This window comes from Anabas testudineus, chromosome 1 (assembly GCF_900324465.2).
Source record: "Anabas testudineus chromosome 1, fAnaTes1.2, whole genome shotgun sequence".
Classification (NCBI taxonomy): Eukaryota; Metazoa; Chordata; class Actinopteri; order Anabantiformes; family Anabantidae; genus Anabas; species Anabas testudineus.
The window spans coordinates 24,762,101-24,780,829 of NC_046610.1; the positions used below are offsets into that span (position 1 = coordinate 24,762,101).

The 18,729-nt window shown below is 40.6% G+C and overlaps 1 protein-coding gene and 1 pseudogene across 1 annotated transcript in view; both read right to left on the reverse strand.

The window, feature by feature from the left end:
* LOC113161260 (E3 ubiquitin-protein ligase NEURL1-like) overlaps positions 1-13,275 on the reverse strand; it is a 41,362-nt gene extending 28,087 nt beyond the window's left edge. The window contains exons 1-3 of the mRNA XM_026358747.1: positions 13,026-13,275; positions 1,887-2,137; positions 1,336-1,657 (exon numbers count right to left, since the gene is read on the reverse strand). Coding sequence (XP_026214532.1) covers positions 1,336-1,657; positions 1,887-2,137; positions 13,026-13,059 — 607 coding nt within the window. The 5' untranslated portion in view covers positions 13,060-13,275. The remainder of the gene's footprint in view (positions 1-1,335; positions 1,658-1,886; positions 2,138-13,025) is intronic.
* LOC113161895 overlaps positions 13,083-18,729 on the reverse strand; it is a 28,233-nt pseudogene continuing 22,586 nt past the window's right edge.

Sequence of the window (18,729 nt, forward strand, 5' to 3'; positions counted from 1 at the left end):
CAGACTTGGGAGCTGGTGGTTCGCGAGGCTTGGAAACTCAGAGGCAAGCTGAAATACAAAGACTCCTTCATTTACATTTTTGAGGTCTACTGCCCAGAGGTTTTGGAGCAACGTGCATTGTACCGGCAAGCCATAAAGGAGCTGTACAATCTTAAGCCGTTAAGCATACTCTATGCTTCCCAGCGAGGCCATTTATTATGACTGAAGACGGCTCCAGAAAACACCTGAAAGAGGCAAAACACTTCGCATCCTGTTGACGAAAGGATCCCATGGCTGCTGAGGACTGACTTTGGCTGTCCCTTAATCTTCTACATTACACGATATTCGTGGTCACCTTTTTTAGGTACACCTGGTTTGGCTAGCTAGCTATACTAGTTCATACTGTTCTTCCTAGTGTTTGGTATGTGCTTGGTATAATTTTTACTTCATTTAGTTCCTCTCACTTCCTCTTATTGCAGGCTTACTCATTTGTTTATTTAACTTGTTTATTACTCTTTGTTGTTATGGTCATTATTGCTACTACTATTTGTGCTATCACTACAAATGAACATTTAGCACATTCAGTTCGAGCTTAGCAGCCAATTTATACTTATCAAGGCCTATTAGTTTGGTTATTGTATGATGCTAATTTAATCCCGCTGTTACTCTTCTGGCCCAAATCTCCCTGATACTTACACAATGGGTCGGAGGACTGTTCACAGAGTAGACATCGTTCCGACATCGTTCAGGGTTAATGCCTGTGTGCAATGGACACTCACAGTGTCTTCTTCAGAAGAGCTCCTTACTTCCTGCTCTATATGTTAGATATGTGTGTCTATATGAGTATGAGTTTTTTCCCCTTACTCTTTTCCCCCCTCTTTTTGTTTTTGGTCCCTTTAGTTGTGGTCATACCTACGTGCAATATTTTCCTCATGACGCTTTTAAATCAAATAAGATACGGGTTCCATAAGCGATGCAGTTAGGTTCATATCATGGAATTTAAGACAGATGGGTAATGCTATAAAAATGGGTAAAGTGATGGCCCACCTTCAACAACTTAAGTGCAAAATTTTTTTAAAATCAGGAAACACATCTCTACATTAGGGAGATACCTCAACTGAGGCTGGGCTTGACAATTATTTCACCTCATGCTCAATGCTGCAATTGTGATTCTGTCCCCTTCATACCCTTCCAATCATCTCATATTAGAGTCAAGTCTAGGTGGTACCACACAATGGAAACCTTCTCCAATAAGAAACTCTGGCAAGCCATTAAATAGTCTGGGACATAATTCTACCATCTATAACCTAAACTTAATGTATTGTATTTCTTTAAACTCTAAACTAGTTATCTTACCTAGCAGCTGCACTCCACGAGTCAGACCATAAACATCAATTAGGGCCCAGAGGGGCTCAGCTGTGCGGACTCCACTGAAAAACAACATTGGACTGGACTCGTTAATGCGATAGAAAACTCGACCCTTCTTGTCAACCCAAAAGGCAATGACATTTCCCTCGTTGGCAAATTCCTCAGGAAGGGCCTTAGCCCAGAAGCCACTCTGGGACACCAGGTCAGGGCAGGCGTACTTAGGCAGGTTGTCTGGATTTATCCTAGAGGGGTCTTTGGAGGTGAAACCCAGACGCAGAGCCCCGCTCCAGCAGCACTGCTTTTTAGTAATCTGGGGAAAAGAGAACCACACAAGGTGTTAGTGCTCTGATTTTGTTGCCATTTAACAAAAGACAGTAAATGACCCTAAAATTCAAACTCTTTCTTCCCCCTGAAATCCAATCTTTTTATTTGATGCAAAGGTGTAGTGTCAACCAAGGATAAAAATAATAAAACAGTACTGACAGTTTTAAAGATCTCTGACTTCTAGAGCCCAAACACTCCAAACTAACATTAGATACCTTTAGGCGGACTTGTTCGTACAGCGCAATTGGCCTGTTGCTGAAGGTGATGGCATTGCAGAAACTGGCCTGCCTCTTGACTGTCTTTTGAGCAAGGTCCATAACGATTTGGGATCCCTTGGCATTTGGATGGAAGAGAAGCGGGTTGATGGAGAGAGGTCCACCAACACTGCTGCACTGGATAGGCAGACACCTCTTGGGTTTGTGGTGGCATCGGTGTGATGTGGACGGAAATGGGCCACCGAGTGAGTCTAAGGGAGGGCAAGACAAAAAGGAGAGAAGTTTCTGTGTTAAACAAAAATGTCCTAATCAAGAGCAGGATGTTTTGTTCTCCATAATCTAACATTTCAGTTGTTGTATTTGTGAGCGATGAAGTAATAAGGTTATCAACAATAATCATGGTGGGCCCTTCAGGGTGAAAAGCAAATCTCTATCACAAGTCAAGATTCAAACACATGTCCACGACAAATTATGTTCTTCAGTTACTAACAAACTGCAATGTTCCCAGACAAACAGCCCTTTTAGAAACCAATGGATGCAATAAATGTCTACTGTAAACCATTCGGGTGGGCATCTGTCACCACAAGTCCTTAGCAGAAGCCATGTGTTGGGCTGGCAGCGTTATGCAGTTTCAACATATTACATACTGCAAAACATCTATCCATTATCTGATGAAATCACAAATGAAGATTATTCTTATATTTAGAGAAAAAATGAAAAAGATGCCAAACACCAACCAGTCAAACTATAAATATAATAAGTTCTAAACAAGATCAAATATCACATATCACACTTTGTCATTTGCTTCATCCTTAAACCCAGCAGCTTTACAGCTGCTTGCCAAGAGTCACAAAGACAAGGAATTGACTGATTGGAAATTAGGTGCATGGATATCCTCTGGCTGCAGAAGGGTACAACAACAATACCTGAGTACACTGACTTTCCAAAACTTTCATGTTAAAATCTGAACTCTGGTTTAAGTTTTTGGTTTGACACAGCACCGAATTGCAAATCCTAAAACACTCAGCAATCTGATACTCTTTCAATATGTTATATATCATCATGCTGTGATGGAAAATGATTTCCAGAAGTTTGTCTATTTGTGTTTGCACATTCCAGTATTTTGTGGTGAAAGAGTAACGTGTTGTGGTAACGTTCTCTCAACTGCTTTGGTCTTATTTTTTACATCAGATACTGGGCCAAATCTTCTTCAAAGTTCTCCTGTGGATATTTTTCAGGCCTCTACCTGCAGGCTGAGAAAGCAATAATGCCAGCAATAGCAATTGTGACTGCAGGCTGAGAGACAGATTCCCATTCCTTACTCGGAGCACTACATGTCTACCAGCTGTGTTGTATTATGGACTATCCAGGCTACTGTCAGTGGAGAAATTGGTATGCCTGTCTGGTCTTTGATTGATTTCTTCCTGTACGATTCCCTGGCTAGAAATAACTCCCATCTCCTCAAATCTAAGGGATTGATACCAAGCTTGAGGTTTACCCTTGATATATCAGCTTGTTGCATTTTTTTTTTCTTTACAATCAAACTCCAGAGAGCTATGCTGGAAACATTTCAGCACGCACCAAATGTTTGGCCAGCTATATACGAAAAAAAGAAAAGGCAAGAACATGAATCAAAAAAATTTAAAATAAGATATGTTTCTGCTTTTAAAACTATGAGAGGGTGTTGAAATGTTAGTCCATCGTATGGCTTGCAAAAACCAATAACTGTAATTGAAAATGTCTAGGTAAAATTATGGTTATGCTTTATGGTGCTGTGGACTCTATAGCTGCAGTTATAATCACAGAGGACTGTTATTTTAACTGACCTCATTCATGTAGCAAACAGATGAAAGCTAACGCAGCAGATGTTCGGTGGAGTCATGATAAGACTAGACCTAGAAAACAGCTCACTTTGTGCTCATTCTCCCTTTCTTTGTCTCTCTTTGTAGTAATCAAGTAATGACCATTCAGGTTTTTCACCCTGTAAGCATGTCTGCCGTTTCAATCCGGTCTCCACCATAAGAGCACAGTTGAGCCCTTTTGTTTTAGGCAGAATCACAGGAGGCAGATTGAGCTGAATGCATTACCAGGCTCTAAAGAGGCGCAGCTGCTGTAGAGGGAAACAGGCTATGTGTGAATTCATGTTCCTTAGCAACCCCTTGTATCTAAAGGTCCCGATCAGTGCAGCTATCAGCTAGGATACAACAGATGCCTTTTGTTTACTCAGACACAACAAAATGATATTTATAGGCTCCAGTTCTTGCTGTTTGCAACTCTGCTTGCATGTGCTTTCAGTTTATTCAGACACAGGGGCCAACAACTGTTTGTCTACTGTTTATCAGGATAAGTATAATTCTCATAACCGTTTTAAAACTATATTTAATGAAACAACTTGACTAAACAGCTTGGAAAGGAATTGGTAGTTGCAGGTAAACAGAGGGATGTACTGATTCATACACTAAAACAACTAGTGCTGCATGTTTAACCTAACAGCAATCACAACAGAAGGTGAATACCCAAATCAAACTCAATTGGACCATCAGCATCCAAAGATCTGGGTTGGGTTGAAACAAAATTTTGAAATCAGGTTTGGTAGAATTACAAAATTCAGAGCCTGCTGATGTAGAATGATGCTGAAATTGGCTCCTGTCAACATCGCTCTGACAGCTGCTTCTTTTAAATCTGCTTTTTGAATGGGTTGCCTGGGATTAAAAGTAGTATTAACAGCCTCACAGGAGCCATTTTGCTAAAGGTCACAGAAAAACTTGTATTCCTCGGCCCCCCGGAGTGTAGAGGAAGGCAGCACACACATACACACAAGACAGCTCCTATCCCTCATCAGTACACAGGGTTGTGTGATACTAATACCTGTCATACCAATAAACACCTCTGTTGAACAGTGAGCTACCCTCTTGCCACTTTATTTGGCTTATGAACACTAAGTGAGCGGTGACCAGTGTGTGTGTGCAAGCTTTGTGTGTATTGTATCTGTAGACTTGTGTTACTCATGGGCCATCAGTTAAGTGGTTTACCATGCAAATATGATTTTACAGGTGGGCGTAAAAGTATTCAAATATTTGCTCATTAGTTGCAATTTACCTCCTGGTCCAGGGGAACAACTGTAAAAGCTATTCTCTGAATTAAATGCTCTCATAAGGTAACCGTTAAGCTGTATTATATGGACTGGTTGGTCCTTTTGCCAAAAAAGAAGGTTCACAGAGTTTGTAGTTGTAACACTATATTACACATGGAAGGTATAGCCTACTGATTCATAAAGCATTGAATTAAATGTGTGTAATGAATCCACTTTTGTAGTGAACTTAACTTTTTTTGTGTCGATCTAAGCAGCAACTCACACCTGCGTACCTAACAGGTAGGCTGAAACAAACCTTGCCTTGTATTTGCAGGTAGCACTGACCCAGATCTCCACCATATATAACCATTATGTCTAAATTTAGCAGCGTGGAAACATGAGTCTGTAGCATTCAGTCATAACAGACTATTAGTGCTTATGAAGCTCAGGTAGCCCACATACCAGCCCACTCCCTGTACTCGTTGCTATGTAAAGCCCAGCTTAACACTCATCCTCTGAGAGAACACACACACACACACACACACACACAGAGTTTGTGTGCATATACCATGGCCTTTAATATTAAATTGTTGAGCCATGTGAGAACATGGAAATATCCATTCATGCAGACTAGTCTTGGGTTTAACAAAACTACCATTATCAACTCATTATCATCATAGAAAAGTCAAAAGCAGATGGTCTTCTGTACTAAAAAATAAAACCTTGGCTTTAATTAATTGTTAAAAGCCAAATATGTTAAGGTTTTTAGCTTACATAACCTTCAAATATTTGCTTCCACCTACATAATTAAATTTTGTTGAACCTCTTATTAAATTAATTAAGGTCAAGCATTTTTTGTGTGCACAAAAGTTGGTAGTGGCAAATGTTACTCTTCCTGTTTAAAATATGAAACTTCAGAAATTATTTTTAGTAGTATTATGATCAAACATTTGGACACTTCTAAATGTGGAGAGGTGCCATCAAAGGCTTCTGTGAGTCGCTGAACACACAGGAAGCTGTTGTAGAAAAAGAAAGTAGGTAAAGCCAACTCTTGCAATTTGTCAGTGCTCATTTTATGTTGCGTTTTGTCTTTATAAATATAAAGAGTTATTCAATTATTGACGTGACACAGAGTTTCAAAAACATACAACTGGCATGAGGTCTCACCTTGGCTATAATAACGTAATTACCACCTTCTACAGCAAGCATAAATCAGAATATTTTTTTCTAATGTATTCTGAGAAAAGTCTAACTAATCAGAGTTAAGTTTAAGACTTTAAGACTTAGGTTCAAACCAGAAGAGTACTATATACTGTATCCAGGTACTACTGTTACACCACTGTTATGTCTGCTTTACTGTCATTTTCTTTGGGGTGGGGCAGGGAGGGCTGGTCCAAGCAGAGTCTTACGCTACTATAAGCTTGATGGCTAAAAGTAGTACGCTGTCCTTTATTCGAGTTGACTCTTAGTAGATCATTTGACAGAGTGATTTACAACACCGCCAACAAGACTGGAGGGCAATGACAAACAACATCTTAATGATGTTTACATAGCAGTGTCTGGATGATGTATTCAATCCCACTGACTCATGGTAAAATGACATTTCAGCTTGATGTAACATCAACTGAGAAATGAATCACGCAATAAAAGCAGCAATTAATCACATGCTTTATCATTTCGGGCTTAGATGCTTAAAAAACACAGCTCAGCCAGGAGGGCTTAATGTGCTATATCTGCTACGAGCCCATGGCTTATGTACAGTGGCAAGAAAAGGTATGTGAACTTTTTGGAATTTTAGGATTTTCTGCATTCATTTGTCATAAAATATGATATGATCTTTATTTATGTCGAGTATTAACAAATATAATGTGCCTAAAGTAATAAAAAAAATCTGAATTTTCATGTCTTTATTAAGATGAAGGTGAAGATGACTAAACTAAATATAACAAATTAATGAGGAAAACCATGAATTTCCACATTTTTCACATGCGTTTTCTTGCCACTGTATGGTGCCTTTTAGAGTGTCGTTCTTCCTACTGAACTCCATGTGACAGTTGTTACACAAATACAGACCAAGGGTATGAAAGCCATTAGGCTGTGTGTGGCACAGTGACAGGGAGACTACTACTCTGGTAGTGACAGTAACTGTATCTGGAGCTACCTGGAGACAGGTACTAGGAACTTGGCGCAGACTCATGACTCATCATGTTGGTGGTAACCGACAGGCTGGACAGGCTGCCAGGCAACATCATGACAAATCTCTCTGTTCAGAGTTGCTGCATTGGCAGATTATAATAATGCCTCTACTCAGGGACGCATCGGGTGATCCTGTAAATTAAAACCATTTACTCTAAACTTGCTCAGATATGCTGTCAATACATTGTGTTACGTCATAATCAGACTAAATTGCAAATTAGTTTCACCTAATTCAATAACATTGACATGGTGTCTATGTAATTGTGTCTGTTAGGGCAGGAGCTGTTTTTGCCACAAGTTATATACTTTTCCAGTCAAAAGCCTTGTCAGTAACACTTAAATCACATTCCTGCAAATCTTCTACAATAAAAGTCAAAAAAGGGAAAGATGCTAGACTTTTACTGCAAAGTTTACTGAAGTTGTGTTGATGGCATGAATCAGCATGGATCAGGATAAACAGTGCAACAGTCTAATAATTGTAATTAATTAGTGAATGAACAGTGTTGAGGTACACATGGAGTAAAGGAAGTAGGATTACTGTAAGAGCTTGTCTTTAAACTCAGCATTAAATAAATAAATCATAATAATAATTCTGATTACCCGATTGTTTAGTCCATTGGCTGACAAATGTCAATCACATCTTCCCCTTAGCCCATAGATGCCTCTTTCTATTTACATAGGTGGTTCAACTTCAAAACCATATACCAGCTGTTTTTCTACAGAGAACCACCAGTCAGGCTATTACATCACTGTGGGCATCTGAATACGTTGCTCCTGACTTTGCAAGCCTACACTGGCATCCGAACACGACTCTTATGTGTTTGTACTGCTTATTGTGAAAGCTGTGAAAAGCAATTTGGTCCACTATGCTAGGAATCACTGTGCAGTTAAATAAATTAAATAAATGATCCACCAACTGTTATCTTTAAAACAAAACTTTAGTTGATTGGTCAAGATCCTGACACGAGCGGTTCTTTGGTCTTGACTCGCAAAGAGATTGGTCTTTAAGAACTGGCTCCAAAATATAGTAATTTTCAACAATCTAAATGTAAGGAGGATTAACACATTTGAAAAGTTGCGTGTTTGGCACTTTCCTTAAAATAAACTATGAATAATTAATCAAATACTAAAATAAGTTGTTGATTCCTTTTCTGTAATTGAGGTTGCTAACCATTTCAACACTACCTTTACAGTATGTGACTCCATGTTTGTGCATATTTAAAATTAACTAGAAATTCCTAACCTGGGTTTACTCTACTGTGGAGACACTTTGCTATCAATAATTCACACCATTATGACCTGGCAGAGAAACGTGAGACAGTGGGGAGGATGAAGTCTGGCTGACGACGTCCACTATATCACCACTAGTCTTCTGTTACTGGATTCTATTTATGAGCAGGACTGCACGACAATAATCAATAAATAATAATATTGTGAGGCCACACACAGTGCAGCACAATGTAATCCAGTGATAATTCTTTTGCAGTAGGAGGAAGCAGGCTGGTCGAGAGGCGTAATGATATGCAGCAAGTATTGACTGAGAGTGGGCAAGATGCTTTTTAGTACTGGCAGGAAGTCATCCTGTGGGTGCCGTTTTGAAGGTGACCTGTCATGAGGATGAAAGGATGAAAAGGCTGCGCCCGCACACGCACATGCACACACTCGCATATACACAGACATGATTTTGTGTGCTAGCTGGAGAATCTTAAGGTTACACACATATGCCTGTCTCCATGTAGATGACAGCCTGTTGCCCCAGAACATACTGGCTTATGTCGGGAGAAGTAAGAACACATGGCTGACACTGACATTGGCTTTTAACAATGCCTGTCCTGGAGATATGTTTCTGTCACTCCATAGCAACAGTCACGGCCTGATTAAAGCTCTGTTATTTCTCTTATATGAAAAAAGGGAAGAATAAAAAAGCAGAGGACCAAATATGTTCAGTGGTGGCTGGAGTGCTGTGTTAACTGTCCAAGGACTTTATTTGGCATTTAATAACCTGAAGCATATCCCATCATTTTACTGAGATCTGATCTTATTCTAAGACGTTAAGAAACTTCACTTTGTTATATGGCATCTCTTCAGCCGCATTTGGATACTGAATATAATTCAAATTCAACGGAGCCAGACACTCAGTCGAACAAGCCTGTGCAGCATCAGACACTGGCCCACTTTCAGTCAATCGGGAGCACAGAAGTGGAGCTCCCACACACTGGGCAGACTCAATTATGCAACCGACTCAGCAAACACTTGATGTGCTCTGGTGCTTCACACCTGAGAACAACAGCCTGCAGAGGTGTGACTTTAGAAAACATAATCTGTTCCTCAGTAGCTAACACCTTTCTTACTCCTGCATGTAAACGGCGATGTTGTATAACAGACTTCTATTGAAGGAAAGTGTAGTTCTTCACCAGCTGCATTTGCTTAGTTCCTGAACGAAGCAGCGGAAGAAATCAAATACTTTCAATCACTAGCTTTGGGTCACCATAGCAACTGTACTTTAATAATAAACTCAGTTTAACCCCCTCCGCTTCACACTGGGATTAACTGACTCTGTTCACTTGTAAATATCACTTTTCTGAATGTAAGGTAGCAAGGGTTGCTAGATACAGTTATTGAATATTTTATTTTAAATGGTTGATGAAGTGCAGCCCATTGTTTATGAATGACCAGGTGTCAGTTGTCTGAAACGCTCTCTTGGGGTAAATGACTGCTTTCTATCAGCAGTGATATAGTACTGTGAGTGGGCTAATGTACAAAAACTTGTTATTACTGCAATATGTTGCAATAATAACCAGTAGGGGTGTAATGGTTCTGGAACCATGTTGTAAGGCATCCAGGGACAGTAGAAAGTGCAGTTCATCTGTGTTGTAATGCGTGAGCAGCTGGTTATTGTAGTGGTAAGATCACCGCCTTCCATGTGGGAGGGTGTTCGAATCCCAGCTGTGGCCTACCTCCAGTAGGGGTCCTTTGGCAAGACCTCCTTACGCTAACCCTGCCTACCCTTGTAAGTCGCTTTGGATAAAAGCGTCTGCCAGATGACTAAATGTAAATGTAAATGTTTGGGAACAATAGAGAGTGCAGGGAGTAGGCCATCTGTGTTTCGAAAGCTCACTGCATTTGTTTGATAACTGTAGTTGAATGAAATTATTAGTTTAGTGTACTTTAACAATAATAATAATAATAAAATTAAATACAGTGCAATTTTAAGATTTTATTCATCCCTGGTTTGAAATTCACAATCTACCAAGCAGCATGTAAAGTAATTGAAATTGGAATTATTAGACTTAAAACATACATTGAGCAAAAAAGTGAATAAGGTCATTAAAACTAGCTAAATTTTTACTGCATCTGCAAGTCATCTTGTATTGGTACTCTGGTACTGCTACTTTAACTTAAGCAAATGATCTGAGTACTTCCTCCACCACTGGGGAAATGCAGGGAAAGTTTATGGCCGAAGAACACAGTAACCGTGGAAACTTGAAACCTACATTATGTTTAAAAAATAAAAAAATAAATGGGATTTCTTAACAAAAAAAAACCTGATCAGACATACAGTGTAGACATTGTTGATGTTGTAAATGGCTATTGTGGCTGGGAACATGGCTGTTTTAAATTGAAGAGCTACATATAAATCATTGCTCTCCTGTGGAACCAGCTCCCAGTTCAGGTTCTGGAGGCAGACACCCTCTCTACATTTAAGACTAGACTTAAAACTTTCCTTTTTAATAAAGCTTATAGTTAGAGATGGATCAGGTGACTCTGAACCATCTCTTAGTTATGCTGATATAGGTTAGTCTGCTGGGGGAACTCTACTGACAAACTGAGCTCCTCTCCTCTCTCCTCTCTCCTATATCCATTCAAATACTACCATTGTATGTCATTAACTTGTGTCTTCTCTCTCTTGTAGTTGTGTTTCCTCCTCTCTGTCTCCCTTTCTCTGTACTTTTCTGCAGGTATCCTCGGCCTGGAGCTGTACATCTCCAGAATCCAGTTAACCTGCCCAGTGTTCTTGCTGCTTGTTGTTGTTTTTGTTGCCTGCTGTTCTTTTCTCTCTTCTCTTTCCACTCACTCCAACCGGTCGAGGCAGATGGCCGCCCACTATGAGCCTGGTTCTGCTGGAGGTTTCTTCCTCTAAAGGGAGTTTTTCCTCTCCACTGTTGCCTAAAGTTTGCTCAAATGGGATTGTTGGGTTTTCTCTATAATTTTTTATATAATTATACTCTGTAAGGTCTTAAACCTTACACTGTAAAGTGCCTTGAGGTAACTTCTGTTGTGAATTGGTGCTATACAAATAAAACTGAACTAATGAACATTTATCAATTTTATCAAAAGGGTAACTGATCATTGGAAAACTCTTCTTCAATTATGTTAGCACAGCTGAAAACATCTGTGTTTCCATAGTTATCCCAAACATTTGAATGGTAATATATAAATAATTATTAATAAACCAGTGTTTCATTAAAGTCACCACTGAAGTTGGCAGGTAGTAAAAATATGTGATACACTGTAGGTACAACAGCTATTTCAAGGACATCTGACATTCTGGAGAACAGATTAACGGTAAAACTGCTGAACTTGTCCACAAAGTAGTCTATTGCATGTTGAATGGTAAGATGCTGCTCTACTACTACTGCTACTACTTTAGCTGCATCATAATTGTCAAGTCTAAGCCTTCCTGATCCAAGCACTAAATATATTCTATATATGATATTCTGTATTTAATGCATAAATACATTAAACTACATTATAGCATTACAACAAAATGATGACTGCAACATCAATATACTCTCTCAATGCAATATCAATGCAATGTGAAGTCAGTATGAGTTTTCCTTTCTTTATGATATAAAAACCTCCCCTGATCAGTGCGGTGTATGTGATGGGGCCGTCAGAGGATGCACACATTAGCTGCTATCTCGGCAGTCTTGCCGCTGTCTTAGCCTGTCCCTCTTTCACTAAGTGGATTCATGTCAGGGCTTTAATTAGAACAATCAGGTGACCAAACCCAGCAGAGGCTATAGGAGCAGGGCCTCTACTTTACTCCCATAGGTTTGTTAACATGAAGTTACCATAACATACCAATAACAACTCTGTAGTGTTAGCTCCAACACACGCTGCTCGTCTCAAGCGCTGCTGGAGGGAGATACTCAGGATGAGGGTTGTTGCTCGTCGCCACCACAACATCAGACATCACAAGGCCTGGAGCTGTCCTGCATTCAAACCTACTGTTGACTTCCACTGTTCTTCAAGTGACATGTAAAGCTACCACAGAGCTCCTCAACGCACACGCACCTATAGACTGTTAGGAGCAAAGGAGGACTCGGTGGTTTACAGGGAAAGCCACAAAGCCTCCGAGTGGGAGCACGGCACGAGTCATGCAATTGGATCAATCAATGTATGGATACGGCTGAGAGCAGCTGCTCACACGCACACACACACACACACACACACACACACACACTGTCTTTATTAACGAGGGGAAAGCACACCGCAGCCCAGAGCGGAGGGAAACCCCACGGCCTCCCATCCCTCACCCTCACCGACATGTTGGCTCCCCCCCCCGCCGCCGCCGCCGCCGCCGCACGGGCTCTTATAAGGTCTTTTGTTAGAGCGCGTGGAGGTGACGTCTCCTTAATCAACGGACGCAGCTGCGCGCCTCGAGCCCTCCGCTCTAATTAGCGGAGTGACGTCACGGCGAGCGCAGAGTCCGGCGGCAGAATGGCAGCTGATGACAGCGGCACCGGCTAAGTAACGAACATAACGTAACAGAACTAACGGGGCTCAGCTGCTGGGCCTAGAAACACACACAGGAGCGTGTACACGGCCCCAAACACACACTCACACACTAAACATTTCTGCCTTACCGTAGAAGGCATTTCGTGTTATCTGTCCACCCATTGCTTTGTCCCCTCACAGTCCGTCTACCGTGTGCGTGGATTACTGAGACGTCCTCGCTGCACAGCTCGGCGCTCCCGACATGATGGGCAGCCTGTGGCCGTCGCTCCACCGACGAGATGCAAACGCTGGGAAAAGGCAGGACCCACACCTCCTCCTGTGCGAGCGCAGGAGGACACGATACGCGAAGGCAACTCCCCCCTTTTCCCCCCTCCATTCACCGAGCGCTCTCTCCGCCTCGGGTCCCACTCACTCACTTCCACTGAGGATTTACATAGAAGGCGGAGACTGCGCCGGGCGGTGTCAGCCCCCTGTACAGGACGTGGAGCGTGGACAGGACACGGGGAAGAATACAGCAGTAAATGTTAAAATGTATATTTAGGTATCATTTGTTGTTTAGGTAAAGCAACTTGTGCAAAAACAGGTTTTACAGTCTAAAAGTAAGACATACAGTGTGTGTCTCAGTATGGATCCCTGTGTCCAGAGGTCACATTCTTCACTCTCAGCACTCACCCCTTCACCTTCCTTGCTTCCCCATGTGTCTCACGGCCCTGGCAGACAAACTGGGTGAACCCTCAAGAGTCAGACCTCTGACTTAGGCTGTCATCGTGCCGGCCATGCTGTGGTGACCTCAGAGCCTCAGTCTCACTGCTCTGCACGTTGTTTTTCTTTTTTGAATGTGTCCTCCGTGCACCTCCACATTGAAACCATGGAATACAAACATGAGGATTGCCTTTAATACTTAGCAAGCCTGAAGTCTGGAACCCATAGACATGACCAAATGCTGAGTTTCATCCCTCGAGGTAAACTGCCAGGCCTTTACTGCAGCTGCTTTGATCTGCCGCTTGTTTGTGGGTCTTCCTGCCTCCAGCATTGTCCTCAGTAAGTGAAAAGCGTGCTGTGTTGGCTTGATATCAGGTGTCGGATTTAGCCAGTGAAGTGCATCTTATTTCTTTGCCTTGAGAAACTCTTGGGTTGCTGTCGCTGTACGGTTTGGGTCATTATCCATCATCAATAAAAAAACAGCGTTCTATGAGTTTTGCAGCATTTTGGCTGAACCTGAGTATAGTTAGTATAGTATATAGTAGTATATATATAGTAGTATAGTCCATGCACTTCAGAAGTTATCCTGATACTTTTAACAGTCAGGTCATCAATAAACACTAGTGACATGGTTCCACTGGTAGTCCTACATGCCCATGTCATAACACTGCCTCCAACATGTTTGAAACATAATGTGTTATCTAAACCGTTCTAATTACATCTCCATACACCTCTTCATCATTCTGGTACACGTTAATACTGCTTCCATCGTTCCAAAGACTCTTATCTGTACTATTCTGTACTAGAGAGTTACCAGAGGTTTGTGCCTTGTTGTCAAAGTAACGTGTCTCTCAACTGTATAACTTTGACTCTAGTGTGTTCTTGAATTCAGTAGATGTTGTTCTTCTTCACCATGAATATAAATCTGCAGTCATCCACTGTAACTGTTATACATGATCTTCCAGGTCTTTTGTTGTTGCTGAGCTTGTCCATTCTGCTTTTCAACATTTCTGACATCTCTGATGGGTTTATAGTGTTTTTTAGAGGCTAATTGCAGCCTCCTACACTTGCACATACTGTATACCCATTTGGACCCCATGTTAAAAGTTCCAGAGAACAGCTACCAAAATGCAAATGTAACACTCAGAACCACCTCCAGGACTTTTATCTGCTTGATTAGTCATAGAATAATGAGGAAACAGGGCACACATGGTTATGCAACTGTCAGCCATTTTCCATTATTTATAAGCCCCCAAAAATGTGTGTGTGTGTGTGTGTGTGTGTGTGTGTGTGTGTGGTGTGTGTGTGTGTGTGTGTGTGTGTGTGTGTGTGTGTGTGTGTGTGTGTGTGTGTACGTGTGCATGAAAATAGCTGTAAATTCTGAATGGTGCTAACATCTCTTCTCATAGCTTGAGTGTTTCATTTCAAATTCAATGTTTTGGCGTACAGTAGGTCAAATACCAAAAACGTGTCATTCCATTCTTTATGGACCTAACTATGTATCCATTGATAGAATAGAAACAAAAGTTAAAAGATGGAAGTTATAGTTACTGAAGAAGTACTGAGAGAAGCTGAAATAGACTATGCTGATACCACTATCTGTTAAACATACTGTAGCTTAGCTTTGCACAAATGCTGTATTCACACCATCTCTGGAGAGGGGACGAAAGCCATTAAATATGATGACTCATGTAACCAGCAGCATCATATTCTAGCATGTACATTTCGACTTGAAGGGAAAAATAAAGTGGTACTTCTGCTATTAGTAGTAGGTACATCTGCTATTTTTAAAGTGCAACTTGCACTTTTACTTGAACATTGAGTTTGGGAAGTTCTACAACCTCTCCAACAAGTACTTTTGTTGTCTTTGTACAGTACTTGTATTTGGTTACCAATTCAAACCAGGTAAAACTGTGTATACTGTAGCTCCTGCAAAACAAGTTGTATCAGTTGTATTGGTGTTAATAGTGGATTGGGTTTGAGGTCACTGTCAGTGGTAGCACATTTGAGGGCATTTTGCCATCAGTCTGTTTAACTTGTCTTCGAGAAATCAGTGCCAATATTTCCTAACATCTCCAACTGTATTACAAGTCAGAGGTTAATGTAAATTATTTTTCCCACTCAGCTGCTTGTAATCACAGTTTAAACTATGTGATATAATTGCAGCAAGACTAGAAAGAGGGGAGACAGCAAGCCAAGATCTATTTAGCACCCATCAGTAAATATAAAGCTTACTATTTAACAAATCAGTTTGTAGAATCAAAAGTTAATGTTTAGGGATGCTGGTAGGCAAATGTTGTTACCTTTGGCTAGAATCAGACTACTGTAGCTGTTTTATGCTTTGTAATTTGTCATCTAACCCTTGTTTGGACAACAAATAGGTATATCTCACCAAATTATGTGTGAACCTTTCCTTCAAATAAAGGTAGCATTCTGTGTAAAAAAACAGTTCAAGTCATACATTCAGTTACAAGTACTAATCACCAAACGTACTCACAGCAAATACACAGTATGTAAAATGACACATAGGCATGTGCACTTTACATTGGTGTGTATCTGTAGAGACACATTCATTTTATTGGGATTAACAGCTCTGATTGTTAAAATGCAGTTACCAGTTGTGATTAAACTGCACCAGCATCAGCGTTTTGTTAAAAGGACAGATCTGTTGAAATCTGCCAAAGAATACTGTACATCCTTGATTATGTTTAAAGAATTACCCACTAAATCCTGCAGGTAATAATATTTACATCTTCCCACTCCCCCATCCCTTTTAATAATACCAGCAGTATAACCATAACAAATACTCAAAGCCTGCTTGGGATGCAAATCAAAATGAAATCAGGAGCACAACCTGGTTGCGGTCCTAATTTGGAGGTTTAGTTTGCTACGTGAGACATTGTAAACACACATGCACAAACACACAGAAACACAAACACACACACGTGTTGCACACATTTAAGTGGAAAGACAGATATGGGAAAAAGTGCTCATAGCACAGTGAGAGGCTAACCACATTTGGTTTCATGTATCCCCTCTGCAGACACTTAAAGACACAAATAACTGAAAATAAAGTTAGTTTCTCATGTCATTCTTCAGTACTGATGACAACAACAACTCTTAAAGGCCATCTTTATCAGGTTTTAATTTTCTTCCTATGGTTCTTGTTTGGGGAGTACAGGACTCATGTTGTTAAGTACCCCTCTGCCTGTCCCTTGCTTCTCAGCTTCATGCTAAGAAGCCTCTCTGTAGACATCATCTGGGGAAGTTCAAATTTTGCTATTTGGTCCAATTCGGGAAGAGCAGTTCAACAAAGACTCTGTACTACTCCTGTAGTATGAGCAACCACATGACAGCATCTGAACTACAAAACCGTTCCAGATGATCTCATCTGGAGGTGAGATCGCTACAACTTCCATATGATATCATCTAAACTGAATAACTGCATCATCATCATCAGCGAGTAATGTCATCTGGAAATGTTCTATATGAACAGGTTGAGCAAGATCATATCATCTGGAGGAGCTTTTTTAGGTAGAACTAGAGAGATCTTTGAATTTAGGGAGGTTTTGGGCCATTCATATTTAGGTACTCCCTAAAGTAGAACCATTGGAAGCAAGGTGAAAATCTGTGAAGTGGCCCTTTAAGACTCGGACTCTCGACATCAGTAACAGTTTCTTATCACGCGAGGGACATGGCTGTAATCCAGGAAAAAAAAAAATCTGGAAGAAACATCCGACCGGTAGTAACACAACTATGTCATGTAACCTTGCAGACACACTAGAGGAAAAGCCTGACGTGGAGTACACTTCCTCGCCTGGCTTGAAGTTAGTGCTGTATATGAATGCATTGCTAGAACATCCTTCCTTTGCACAGTGCCTTACTTCTGTTTTAATAATGCAGCCACTGTGTTTGTCTTAATCTTTAAACAATAACGTCTTCTTTGGCCTTTAGTTCTGTCTACAACATGATTGGGAGTCTGTACATAAATGAATCATATAATGTACTTAGATGAATGCAGCATGGCTCTTTGTTCACTGCAGCTTAGAGAGATCTATGCAAACAGCTTCAGCTGATATATTGTCTGTCTGATAGGTTACACATTCTATGGTGATCTCAGTCATATTTTTCTTGTTTAAGGCTACGTCTCTTGCTAATTCACATGCGTCATTTTACAAGCATAAACATACATTTTCAGCTCATTTAGATGTTGGTAACAGATGCTTTTGAATATGAAAACCTTTTGTTACTCATAATGTTTTTCACATATATGCTGTTTATCTTATGTGACAATGTTGTGATCATAAAATAATAGTTTTATCTGTGCCTCAGCAGCATTGTAACAAAAATTACAGTATGTTGAAGCTACAATAGGCAACTTGAGCTAACAGCAGCATGAGACTCAAAATCACACATATCAGAGATAATCAGAGAGGCATCTATCAGAATAATTTGTGAAAACTGTCTTTATATTCTATGTGGTATATTACCTGAGGAGACAATAGATTTCTTGGTTAACATAGGAAAATGGAAGGGGCTTGTGCCCCCTGAACCTTCACTTCTGCATGTTCCTGCTTAATATTAATCCACTCTGCTTCCCCATGGGCCTTCTCTGCTGTGCTCCTCTACCATTTATTAGTAAATAGAGGTGAATCTAGTTCAGGTATCTGCTTCGTTTAAGCTCAAGACAAAAAACAAACCAAAAAAATGCTGAAAAAGCCTCATTGTGGTATGTCACCATCCATGGGTTTGTTATTATGCTCTTAATGGCACGCTATATTTACTCAATTCCACTCACTTGCTAATTCTTTGGATAATGAAAATCCTTTTTTGTGTGAACAGCCACTGGCATGTGGTGTTCTCACACCCACATCTTTAGTTTGCACACAGGAAAAGTAGTGGTTAACGATAAAGATCAAACATATCTCAGTACATATTTTGGGTGTTTTTTAGTTTGTCTCTGCTTTAGTTGTAACATCCTTGACATATTTGTCTGTCTCTGCATAAAAATGCAGATGCTTCGTGGTTTTGAAACTGACAGGGTGCAGCCATTAGACATCATGTGGCTGCAGATCTGACATGGTGGCTGATGATTAACCAGCCCACATGTCCCAGCATGCTTCACTTTTG